The sequence below is a fragment of the Atta colombica genome, unplaced genomic scaffold (genome assembly GCF_001594045.1).
Source record: "Atta colombica isolate Treedump-2 unplaced genomic scaffold, Acol1.0 scaffold53, whole genome shotgun sequence".
NCBI lineage: Eukaryota > Metazoa > Arthropoda > Insecta > Hymenoptera > Formicidae > Atta > Atta colombica.
The window spans coordinates 121,737-135,018 of NW_017259543.1; the positions used below are offsets into that span (position 1 = coordinate 121,737).

Below are 13,282 nucleotides of genomic sequence, written 5' to 3' on the forward strand. Positions count from 1 at the left end.
TTGTCCTTTAATCTTACGATAAATGTCCTTCATCCCATATAAAGCACGCACCAACTTACATGGAATAGTTTTGTTAAAGTATCTAAAAATTTTGCTAAATACAGAAGAGAAATTTTATTGAACCATTAAAATAATTACATAGAACGGTCAAATAAAACAATGCTAGAAAAAATTTTGACCTTTTAATCTAACAAAATTAATTTTAGAATTTTATCTTAGTTAAATTTTTGGACTTTAGCGAAACTTTTCTTTCTGCGCACGTATCGCAAATTCAAATGATACACTTACTACACAGCACACTTTAACCGAGAGACGGTCTGGAAACGTTCAGAGAACATATGGACGTTCTCAGGATGTCTCTTAAAGATCTATGCTGTAAGAATGTTCAGAAAAAAATGTTTGTGATTGTACATCGAATTATAAATACGTATAATTGTTATTAATAAGATTGTAATAAAATAATTATAAAAATGCTTCTAATTATTATTATTATTTACGCTGTATAGTCACAAAGTACTTTTTTCTCAGAATTATGTCCTGCAATCTCTATCTTTGTTACATAATCATTGAAGGGAGCGGTTAATCGCTTTCGAATTTTCTCTCATCTTCAATTTCTAATTTTCTGAATTGTCAAGTTTCTTTTCCATTGAACTAAGCTGAAAGCTATGATGCACGTTTCCGCGAAAATAATTGAAGGTCAACATACAGTAATGGGACTTTAAGCTGACTAACGCGGCCATCGCTCATACACTGATCAAAATTTTATGAAATTAATATACTTTTAAGTTACACAATTTGAACTTAATTTCATGACCCATTATGCATTTAATGTGTTTATAATATATGAAAAGTATATTTGTATACATGTACATGAAATTTAAATGAAATGTATTTTTTACGAAAATTTATAAAATTTAATTACACATTAAACATTTTATAAAATTTTATGAAATATACATTTCATAAATTTAATGTACACATTTAAGTAACTACATTTAAATAACTACTATAACTTAATTTTCATTTAAATCATTCATTACTTTTAATTTCGTTCATAACCACGAGCTTCATTACATCTAAAGGAAATTCGTAGTTACATTTCTAACAGTGTACACTTTGATCGATCCATGGAATGTCATCACTTATCGAGTTTAATGGCACGATCGAAGCGCGACCAATATTATTATTATGATCGTTACATTTTACACGGGCGTGAACGTCATTACGCAGGTGATGTGGGATGACGTGATTGGCGAGCCGGAAGGGATCCGGAGTCCCGAATGTGCTTGGCGACTCAGCGGCCACTGTTTCCGGCTTTCCAGAGGATGCTGTTACGTGCTTCTCTCCGTCCTCATTGCGCCTCTGCTCGCCCTGCTGTTGGGCTTCACGTTCGCCTGCCTCGCGTTTCAGGTGAGTCGATAACCCACCCCCTCGCGTGCGTCCGTTTCTTTTGATTTCCACCGCGATCGATCTCGCGAGTTTCCCACATGTATCATTGCACACTGCGAGCGGAATACGTCACGCTTCGCATTGCGGCGGGATTGATCCAAGATCGAAACATGAATGATTATGAACGTATCAATCATTTTTAATTTGAATTTTAATATAACTTAATAATTTTAATATTAATATATTTATTTTTTACATGAATGATTTTATCGTAGAGATTTAATTTAATTTAATTTATTGCATATTTACGAAAATATGCAAAATATCTACTAAGAAGGAAAGAACTTCCCTTGAAAGATGTACGCAATCTCTTAACGCTTTAAAAAGAATTAATTACAGTTAGTTAAGATTTAATTTTAAAATTTAAACTGAAGGTGGCTTAAAAATACAAAATATAAATAAAAAGGAGCATACAGCCACGATGCTAGACGTTTAAACAGTTTTCATAAGCGATTGAATATTATTTAATGTCATTTTCTTGAACCTTAATTTACTCTGTTAACTCGTACCATAAGCGAAAGTTGTCTTATCATTTTTTGGATTAGCGATTATTGTTTTAATATTCTATGTATTTTTTGTGACATCTTGATATTTCTACTGATGATGGTTAAATCTTGACCGAAACATCTACGTTATTATATGATAATTTTAAATATATTGACTTTCGTTTAAAACAACGTGACTATACTCCTTCATATTTATATTTAATTCTAATTTTATTAAAATCTATTTAAGAAGATTTTTCTATTTTTTGTTTTTTTCAAGATGTGAAATAGTTGAGGAAAGATCCGAAACGTACGAAACGTTTTTCGTTCTTTTGAATTTCAACGATAGCTCGTCTTATTCAACTCGCGATCCATATATTCTTCTACCTTTGTTGTTCCTTGCAGCATATATGGTGTCTCGCACCGTGTCTGCGCGTGTGGAAGATTACATGCGCGGCGACGCGAAATTTCTTGGCGGCGGTGACGCAGGCAATCGTACGGCCGATCATGGAAGGGTTGGGTTACCTCTGCTACAATATCCGTGTATTTAATCAGAGGCTACCGGATGGCCCTCACCAGAAGGAGGACCTGCTAATTGTGTAATCCGACGCTCTCAGCGGCGGCTTCGTTGGGCCTACTTTTCGCATGTGATAACGCTCTTCGTTATCACGATTTCCGCATCCCTATGAACATGCCACGATGTGATCGCACGAACCGTACATGTCGGTAGTGCTACAACGTTTTAAAGTTAAGTGGCGAAGGTGTCTTTTATAATCATAAAACGAAACGCGAGCGAAATTTATAATTGAATCGATTATTTCTGAAATATTACACTGAAAAAATTTATTAAATTTTAATAAATATTTGTTTAATAATAGTAAACTGTAATTTAATATTTGTTAAATGTTAATTACATATATTTATTTGATATAAAAATTTTTAATTTATATTAAGTACCATTTTTTTATTAAATAAATATTTATTAAAATTTAAATTTTTTATACTGTAGATAGGAATTCAGAATTGGAAGAAATATTTGTAGATATAATTTTCTTTAAAAACTACATTGAGAATTTTTTTCATACCAAGTCTGCTTTGTAGGTCAGAACAATACTTCTTTTTGCAAAATTCACGTTGAATGGGCCTAATTTTCGAGATTGGACATGAGGGAATTAACTTATAATGATTACCACTGAGGTAAATCTCATTAAAGAAACAAAATTTTGAGTAAATAGGGGAGACCGGGGTAAGTAGACTATAGAGGTAAGTAGAATAATCGAGGCTACATTAAAAACAAAACACGCGAGGCACGCGTAAACATGACTGTCGCTCACTCTGCTGTAATCTCGTTGCGAACATCTATAGAATAGAAGTTACGCTATAATTTTAAAAAATAGTACATCTAAGTAAATATTTTTATTCTTAAAGTTTTTGTTTTATAATCGTATATGATTGTCTGAGATATTTGATTTATATTTAGATAGTAAATGTAGTTCTTACTTAATAAAGTCCAATAGATTTTTTTTTGGTTTATGTGTCTTTGTTATCATGTATTGTTAATGTTTTTAAAAAATGAATGGAAGGGGATAATAAACTAACTACAGCATGGAACTATGGCTCATTTAATAACGACTTTTATAGTACTTACTCAAAATTTTATTTCTTTAAAAATATTTATCTCAGTGGGAAATGTTATAAATTTAATTCCTTCATGTTCAATCTCGAAAATAAGATTCATTCGTGTTTTTGAATGAAACGAACAAATTTTGCAAAAAGAAGTGTTCCACTCTGCAAAGTGAATGTTTGTATTTAAAATATATTTTTATAAAAGTTTTATTAATATGTAGCCAAAGATGTAGCTTAAAATACATTAATCTTTTATTTTAATAATCTTACAATTATCAAGTCAAGTTATCCCGGTTCCAGGGCTAGTTGAATCAGATGGAATGCATTAGAAAAATGTTTTTTTTTTTATATTAGTTATCAGTTTATTAAAATATTATTAGATAGTCAAATGTAATAACTGATGTAGAATTCATTTTTTCGATAAGTCTCTAATTTCGTCTGTAAAAATTCGAAACTGTAAAATGAGTCTACTAACCTCTGCCCTACTATAAGAGTACTATATCGTCACTAAATGAGTCATACAGAGCCATGGTTAGTCTACTATCCTCCCATCCGTTCATTTTCTACAAATAACAAAAAGACACATAAACAAAAAAACTTGGACTTTATTAAGTAAGAATTTACTATCTAAACACTTACTATCTAAATAGAAATCAAATATCTCAGACAATACGATTGTAAAACAAAAATTTTAAGAATAAAAATATTTACTTAGGTATACAATTTTTTTTATAGCGTTACTTCTACGATAAATGTGTCTGTTAATCCGGATCTGCAATACGTAGTTTAAGCCTTAAGTTATAAGAAATTGACCAATTATAGTCGAATTTGAGAAGAATAATAGATTATGATTCGTCTATTTTTTATGGCTTAAGGCTTAGAACTCTATTGCATATTCCGGAATAACGAGATGTAATAGCAGACTGAGTGGCAGCCTCAATCTGTTGCGTGCTCAGACATGTTTACGCGTGTCTCGTGTATTTTGTTTTTAATGTAGCTTCGATTGTTCTACTTACACCCATAGTTTATTGACCTCCCCTATTTGTCAACAATAAATATGTTTTTAGACTGTAATCTTATTTTATAACATTTTTTTGAAGAAGTTTGTTATTACATTTACAAAATTTTCTAATTAAAAGGCTCGTTATATATAAGTACAAAATATGTTCATTTACTTCAGAAACATCATGAGTCAATATCTTCGAAATTAATTATCTTTTTGGAAATAAATTTTAAAAGTGACATATATTCTATTCACTTATTGAAATAATAAGACATATTTTACATATCTTTAATTATTTTTAATACTACAGTTGTAAAACCTACAGAACTTTTTTTAGTTCTCTAAAAGTTAAATTCTTTTATTTATATAGAGTTTTTGAAATGACCGATTCAATTTATACATATCCAAACAATATAAAGTCTAAAATTGAGACAATTATAATACGAATTTGGACCTATGAGAATAAATTAAGTGAGAGAAATCCTATATACACACAAAGCAGAGCTTAAATATTTCGATGCGACATTTTTTTAGACGTCGAAAAAATTCTTTAAACCGCCTTTCAGTCGTTTTTAAGACGTTTTACGTCCAGATTTAGAACTTTGTATTGTCTGCGTAATAAAAGCGTGCGAAAACACTGACGGTCTAAGACGGGTGAGGAGGACAGACTGCGACATGCGCATCATATGTAATACATAATCAGGGCAGTATATTTTTACAGCTCCTAGTTATAATTTGCGCGTCAAAGAATTTTTTCCGTTAAACTATCTGCAATATGTATAACGGCTTAACCGCTGTTAAAAAAGTGTACTAGTAAGTGTAAAGGTCTCTGCTGGCCTTGTAGGAGTATAATAATTTTAACTCATGCGCATGTCTCGGAGTAGACGCAGATCGAGAGTTAAGGAGCTCGAGTAGCTAGGCTAGTCAATATTTTACGCAGACCGGCCTTTTTATCGTTCATTCTTGTCGTCCGCTTTTAAGTCCAAGACGAGAAGTCTTGCTGCTTTATCAGACAGAAAGGAATTATGAGAGTGATTTGAATACACGAGCCGTCGAGCGTGTTCCGTTTAATAAAATATTGATCTAAAATTCTTAAATTAGAATTTTAGATCAATATTTTGATTCTAATTGCGAATGTAAATTATTAAATGAAAAAGAATGCGAGGAGAAGAAATAATTATTAAGATATATATATATACATATATATAAATATGCAAGAGAAGTATATGTTTATGTCGTGTCGAAAGCAAAGAACGTTAGTCAAAAATCCGTCCACTTTTCTGTATAATCGTACGATAATTAATATTAATGACATAATTAATGTTTTTCGATAAAACGATAAGATAACACAGAGTTGTCGTATAACTTTCTATACTTAATGTTTATAGTATAAAGTCATCGTTACCATTCTATCATTTTTTTCCTTTTATATGCTCAAGCATCGTAGACGATTTCCGGAAAATTTTTCGAAACTTAGAAGCTGTACATACGAACTTTCTGTATAAGAGAACTTTTGCAAATAAAATGTAGAACTTACACGAGAAAAATGCTTTTGCATTGTAATCCCACGAAGTTGGAAGTCCTTATAGGCTGTGGTGCAATTTACACTCACAATATTCGTGAGTATTTGTCCTTATTTAATATTTAATAATTCATTTTAATATATTTATTATAACAATATTATAATACAATATATTCATTTTTATGCGATATTTTTCATAATACTCAGTGTGGTAAGTACTTGATAAAATGTAGAATGACTCTTTCTTTCTTCCCTCCTCCTTTTTAATTAAATTTTGAAGAGAATTCTGTTGTATTATAATATTTACTTTAAAATTAAGTTCATGATAAAATTCGGGTAAATCTGCGGGATCCGCAGATTAGTTACATCTACTGAAGATGCAAATATATGTACAGTAGGGAAGGCTAAAATATAATATTTCTAAAAAAAAGACTATGCACCGATATCGACACACACACACACACACACACACACACACACACACACACACACACACACACACACGTGTAGTATATCAATAGAGTCTTCACTTATAAGATATTTTTTTAAGTAAAATCAATAAAAAAAGAATTGTTTTAGTGACAAAACGATGTCATCTTTAGAGATGTCATAAAATCGCTCCCTGTCTCAATTGATAGTTTCTAAATTTATTTTTTACGTATCTATATGCACACAAAGTTTTATTAAAATCAGGATTTAACACTTCGCGAAGTTCCTTTGTGAGAAACGGCCATTCGAACTTGCCTCCGAATTGCTGTTGAGCCAATCATATTGTTGCGTAAAGTCTCACGATGTCCTCGACATCAATAGATCAGCTGACTATTCATCAGTCGTCAACTGCTGCTTGGTCGAAGCATGTTTATCGAAAGTCATTGAATATTTATATCAAAACACTTGTTAGAACTTTCAATCGCTCGGTGCGGACACGCCTTAAGACACGGCCGATAAGAGGATTTTTTAACGAGATTAACAAAGTCAGTGTTTCGTCGCTATCATCAGTCGTTAGTCAACATGGCGAGTTACATGCAAAGATTATTGTTGAGAACCAGCCGTTTGTGTTGTGTAAGTTCCACGAGACGTATCCTTTGGAAATTCATCGAGAAGTTTACCGACTTTAGAACTCTTCGTTAGATCATGTGATTGATATATCAGAATTTGTCATATTCATTAAATATTCCTTAAATATAATATTGATCAGAGATTTCTGTCTCCGCCGCACTCCAAGCGAGATGTAAGTCAACTTAATTTTAGATCATATCTCTAATTATCAAATAAAACCTTTAGCCTTTTAAATGCGACATAAATCGTACTGTATGATGCTCTACAATCTTGATTTGAAATGTAGATGGTAGCACGATGCAGAGGCGCAACTCAATCGGTAGTTCGTTCTGCCGACATTACAATTTTGTTATCTCATCTTTACTGATAACTGATAAAAGATGTTTACCCTTTCATCATTATATGTCACTGTAATATTATACAAGGAAAAAATGGGTTATTTAAGTTAATCAATTAATTAATTATTATTATAAATTAAAATCACAGTATAAAATAGTTCCAAACATTTCGATCTTTAATATAACCTTTAATATAATCTTCTTCAGTAAATTCTAAATTGAACATTACAATTAAAATATAACTTTTATTAGTTAGTTATTATAACTTCTTCATATTTGTATCCTCCAATATTTTAATTAGAAACCCATAAATAAATTCCTTGTCATTTATATCATTTAAATATTTATTATTTAATAATGAGTTTAGAATTAGACATTTAGATTAGACTGTTTTTGTATTTTGTAATATAATATTACATAACGTCTATACTGAATATTGTAAGAAAAACAAGTTGTAAAAAAATATTTAATCCCTGGTAAAAAATCTCATAATATTTCTCATGTTTTGAAAATTTTTAATTTAAATTTATGAAGATTTCTGAAAAATACTTCTTAATCTTCTTTTAAAGATGACAGCTTTCTAATAAAGAAACTTAAAAGAGACCTTGTTTTTTAATAAATTTCTAATGAATTTGATTGAATACTCTCACTGATGCACATTAACGCTGTCATACACTACAAATTGACGTAAATATGTTTAATAAAATAAATATAGAAATTAGTTAAACCGTAAAATCATCAATATTAATCATCAATATTTTATTGTATTGTTAGATAAAAATGTACTTTATAATTCGAAATATTTGCATTTCACTTTTACACAACTCTGATTAAATCAATATACAAAAACTGTAGTGTAGTTTTCGTCAGGGTCATCATGAAAATTAATTCAAACAACGTATAATTTTAATCGATTTTTTATTGAAAATTTATTGAATTATTGAATTTCAATTGAGTCAGTCGCCTTCAATTGGGAGGATCCTTTCAATCTAGAGTCGCAATTGACACAGGACGAAATCCTGATGAGAGATCAGTTTCGTTCTTACTGTCAGGAGCAACTCCTGCCGAACGTGATCGAGGCAAATCGAAAGGAGCACTTCGATCGAGAGATCGTAAAACAGATGGGACAGCTTGGGGTGTTGGGCTGCACCATGAAGGGCTATGGCGGCGCTGGAGTATCCTCAGTGGCTTACGGGCTCCTCGCCAAGGAAATTGAGAAAATCGACAGCGGGTATCGATCAGCGTTTTCGGTGCAATCCTCTCTCTCAATCGGGGCGATCTACATGTTCGGCAGCAATGCTCAAAAAGAACGATTTCTACCTAAAATGGGTGCGTTTTTTAGAATTCTAGTATTACGTTCTTCAATTTCTAAATCATATAATTAGTATATATAGTTAATACAATGGCTTTGAGAATAAATTAATAGAGGAAAGACCTCTATTATATGAGATACCGAGTTCATTTTGGATAAATACTAGAAGTCTATGGGCAGAATTAAAAAAAATAATAGGTCATTTTGAAGGGAATTTAATAAGCTTTAAGATAACGTTATATAAAATTTAATTCAAATTTTATCTTTTTTTTTTTAAATTAAAGAAATGTAAAAAGTGAGCAATCACAAAATCAAATATTGTGCTCCTAATATGAGATGCTTCGAGAAATCGATAATAAAACGCAAAGTATATTAGTATTGCAATTAAAAAACTTTATTTCATGTTTCTAAAATGCAAACAAACACAGCCAGCGTGCGTGAAAAATGAGCATGCGGTAGATTATACTCAGAATTCGTCTTCAGAATTGGAATCAAGCATTGCAGAAATATGCACTCGACGTTCATTCCGGTTGTTTTTTTTTATTATTGTACAATAACATTTACTCTTTAGCAATGATTTTCACTATCACATAGAAGCATGGGTTATTTTATATTAGAAATACTCTGGGTATCTCATATTACGATTTCCACGCCTTATGGTTTTACGATCATCAAATCTAACTTCTGTAATTAAACAATTTAACATATCCCGTATTTTTCTATTAGTACAACCTTACTCTACTACATGAAGAATTTATTGCCAAATATTTATTTATTAAATAATAAACAAGATTTAAAAGCTAATCTCAATGAAACTTGATTCAAATTCTAAAATCTTTTTTTACATTGATTACTACCGGCATGATCTAATAATGAATTTTCTACTAAATAGTTTTCGAGAGCAATAAATTCATGGTGGAACCAATAGCTAATGTTATTAGTTTAGCAGAAACGCTATTAGGTGCCTATCTCATAATAGGGGGCTTTTCTCTATTATTAAAAAGGGGAGCAAAATGCAAGTTTTAATGAAAACATATAATTAGTAATTATTACTAAATAATAATAATTGTAGAATAATAATAATAGTCATCGATGAAGGATCAATTATTGTTGATTATACCTCACATATTGATTGCTTGACTGACTAATTAATATGTTCTTTTATATATAAACCATATAGTCATCGATGATTTGGAATCGTAAATATTAAATTATTATAAATCTTTTATTTTTAACAATATAAGTAAAGTTCTAATTCTCTATTGTTGAGAAAATCATAGATTATTTAGATACAAGAAGATAATTAGTAACTATTCTAAATTGTGTAAGACTATTATTCTAAATTGTATTAAAAAATTATCAGGTTCTAGAATTTTATATAATTATTTATTTTCGATAAACTATGAGAAACAAAGCGGAAATAAAATATTTAGTTTTTATATTACTTATGAAAATTAGATCGACAATCAGATTAATTAATAAAATTGTCTAAGTTTGCTAGTAAAATTGATTGAATGACGATTACCGTTGAAGCTGTGGGCGATAGCTTTCAAAGTGCATTTCAGTTTCCGGGGAAAAGATTGGTTGTTTTGGCTTGACGGAGCCCAATCACGGTAGTGACATAGGAGCCATGGAGACTAGAGCCATTTACGACTCCGATAAAAAAGTCTACAAATTGAACGGCAGCAAAACATGGTTAGTACTCTCCATCATTTCTTTCATCGATCGAGCACAGAAATCAAACTGTCGAATCTCGTTTAGGATCACAAACTCGCCTGTCGCCGACGTGTTGATAATATGGGCGAAATGTGATGACGGTCAGATCCGTGGGTTCATCATCGAGAGAGAAGCTGCGGGAGATCGGCTGTCTACTCCAAAGATTGAAGGGAAGTTTTCTCTAAGAACGTCCATCACCGGCATGATTCTAATGGACAACGTAATCGTGCCAGAGGAAAATTTATTGAACGTTCAGGGACTTAAAGTAAGTCTTCCCAATAAACTAGAAGGACTTACCTTGTATAATACATCCTTGACCAAAAGTATAAAGCATTTCCACAAAGTGACGTTCTACAGCTAACTGAAAATAATTTAAAAAACAATTTTATTGAAAAATAATGTTTATTTTTATAAGTTTTAGTGTTTTGTTAATTTCTCTTTCGATTTTATTATCGCCTTTTTCCAAAAAAATGTAATAAATCAAGAGAATATTTTGTGATTAATGTTATATTATATGTTCTTATTTAACAGTAATCAATTGACTGTAACGTTTACAACACATATAACGTAAAATAAATTAAAAAACAATTTTATTGAAAAATAATATTTATTTTTATAATAATTTTAGTATTTTATTTATTAGTATTTCTTTGAATTTTATCTCTTTTTTTCAAGAAAATGCAATAAATTCAGTGTTTTATACTGGTCAAGGCAGTTATATCTTTATTTAATTAATTGACTACTAGTTACTATCAATTGGCTATTTACATTATCATTATCACTGTGATTATCATCGTTGTTTGGGATTTAAAAAATATAGATATTAAAAATGAAGTCAATGACTGCAGAAAACGAAATGATTGTACTAATTACGATTATATTCCGCGTAGCTTATGATATCTAATAATAGAACTTGATAAAGGGACCATTCAGTTGCTTAAACAATGCGCGGTACGGCATCGCCTGGGGTGCGTTGGGTGCGGCAGAAGCTTGCCTGAACATCGCTAGATCGTACACCTTGGAGAGGAAACAATTTCAAAGACCGCTGGCAGCGAATCAACTTGTACAGAAAAAACTGGTGGACATGATGTGCGACATCGCGATCGGTCTCCAAGCTTGCTTGAGAGTCGGCAGACTGAAGGATGAGAATAAGTAAAATACACTTAAAAAAAGCGAAGCAAGGAAAATCTAGTCTGAATAATTAACGTAATATTTTACCAGGAAATTTTACTTTTTAAGAAAACTGATAATTTTTAATGTTTCCAGATTAATCATTCTTGATCTTCTCTATGATTTATAATATCATGCAGTATCATTCTTTGACTTCAAAAGTGATACATCTAAAAAAATTAATTTTTTTTAGAAAGAGGGAAAAACTCTTTTTCAACTTAACAGAAAATTTTTGTTTAATCAAATAACATTAGCTTTACTGTTAGGAACATGAAATATTTTTATGAAATATATTTATCATTTTCGATTCAAAATATTTTTAAAAAGAATACTTTTTTTTTAGTGAATTTTGATATTTTATAAAATTATAACACAAATCCGAAATAATTCATCAAAAGTGATACAGCTCGAAATATTCCCGACAATTTATATTTTCTTTTTGATCAGCTAAAAATGATTAAATTTAAAACAAAACAATTTCTTCAAATTTCAATCATCAACTGACTTGATTGTAAATATTCTCTGAAGAAGATTTTCCTTTTTATTTATAAAACGACACAATTTAAAATGTGTCATTCTTGTGGACGGTATTATAATTTCTTTGAAAATCTTAAGAGAAAGAACGAACTATGAATTTAAGTTTGTTTACTTTAGACGATTGCTAAAGTAATTCTTATACCAAGCTTCGTGGTAATAAATATAAAATCATATTTTTTCAGTTACTTTGTGTTACTTTTGTGTTACTTTTGAAGTAAGAGAACGATGTTATCTTGTTACTACTTGTATGTTACATGTGTATTAGCGGTATATAAAAATAAATCACTAATACATAACATACAGTCATATGCATATCACATGTAATGTATTCGCATGCGTATAAGAAAGGCAGGAAATGATTTTGCGTGCCGTAGAGCTGCGCCGGAAATGATTTCCGTCATTAAGAGAAACTCGACCATCAAAGCGTTGGAGATCGCGCGAACCGCGAGAGATATGCTAGGCGGAAATGGGATCTCGGATGAGTACCATGTGATTAGACACATGATGAACCTGGAAACGGTCAACACTTACGAAGGTAACACTTACGCGAGAATCGTCCCGAGAAGATCGGCGATCATTTAGCAACGTTGTTAACGGATCGCGTCATTCGAGACTATTTTCTTTTTTTCTTCTCTCTCTTTCTCTCTTCCACAGGTACAAGCGATATTCATGCTTTGATTCTCGGGAGGGCGATCACTGGTATTGCTGCGTTCTCAGGATAAGCGACTCAAGTATCCGAATGATAAGACTGCCTTTGTACACGCCACGAGCCATCGATTTGCATTTTTACAAGCGTTTCATACGTTTGTGCCTCAATTTTTTTGTCTGGACGATCATTAATCCGTTAAGTGGGTATGTGGTTGATCACAGCTCTCCAAAAAGACAAGTTTTCTTAACCTTCTAGAGATGACATTGTCAGCAAAAAATAATTTTTTTACTGATTTTATTTAAAAAAGTCTTGCAAGTGAATAATCAATTGAGATGTATATATATATATATATATATATTTCACAAGGTAAATCATAAGGTCTAAAATTTTTGAAGCTTATCGAGAGATGAGCTCAA

At 30.9% G+C, this 13,282-nt stretch overlaps 2 protein-coding genes across 3 annotated transcripts in view; both read left to right on the plus strand.

Annotated features, from left to right (window-relative positions):
• Positions 1–2,641, plus strand: part of LOC108691856 (caveolin-3-like) — a 3,187-nt gene extending 546 nt beyond the window's left edge. The window contains exons 2-3 of the mRNA XM_018199789.1: positions 1,231–1,410; positions 2,340–2,641. Of these exons, the coding sequence (XP_018055278.1) occupies positions 1,231–1,410; positions 2,340–2,537 (378 nt within the window). The 3' untranslated portion in view covers positions 2,538–2,641. The remainder of the gene's footprint in view (positions 1–1,230; positions 1,411–2,339) is intronic.
• A 4,389-nt stretch (positions 2,642–7,030) lies between these two features.
• LOC108691851 (glutaryl-CoA dehydrogenase, mitochondrial) lies at positions 7,031–13,095 on the plus strand. Of its 2 annotated transcripts, XM_018199782.1 has the most exons (8): positions 7,031–7,163; positions 7,284–7,316; positions 8,443–8,811; positions 10,360–10,489; positions 10,556–10,775; positions 11,433–11,662; positions 12,592–12,752; positions 12,872–13,095. In XM_018199782.1, the coding sequence occupies exons 1-8, from the start codon at positions 7,097–7,099 to the stop codon at positions 12,937–12,939; spliced, it is 1,278 nt and encodes a 425-aa protein (XP_018055271.1). In that variant the 5' UTR covers positions 7,031–7,096; the 3' UTR covers positions 12,940–13,095. The 2 variants fall into 2 exon arrangements, with proteins under 2 accessions (XP_018055271.1, XP_018055272.1); XM_018199783.1 differs by lacking the exon at positions 7,284–7,316 and having other exon boundaries at positions 7,086–7,147; positions 8,476–8,811.
• Positions 13,096–13,282: the final 187 nt, after the last annotated feature.

What these genes read in the sequence shown, in the direction of transcription:
- LOC108691851 (XM_018199782.1), top strand. Translation starts at nt 7,097, where the DNA reads ATGGCGAGTTACATGCAAAGATTATTGTTGAGAACCAGCCGTTTGTGT. An exon ending in TTGTGTAAGTTCCACGAGAC is followed by an intron (nt 7,164 to 7,283) that starts GTATCCTTTGGA and finishes AATATTGATCAG; the next exon opens with AGATTTCTGTCTCCGCCGCA. An exon ending in ACGATTTCTACCTAAAATGG is followed by an intron (nt 8,812 to 10,359) that starts GTGCGTTTTTTA and finishes AGTGCATTTCAG; the next exon opens with TTTCCGGGGAAAAGATTGGT.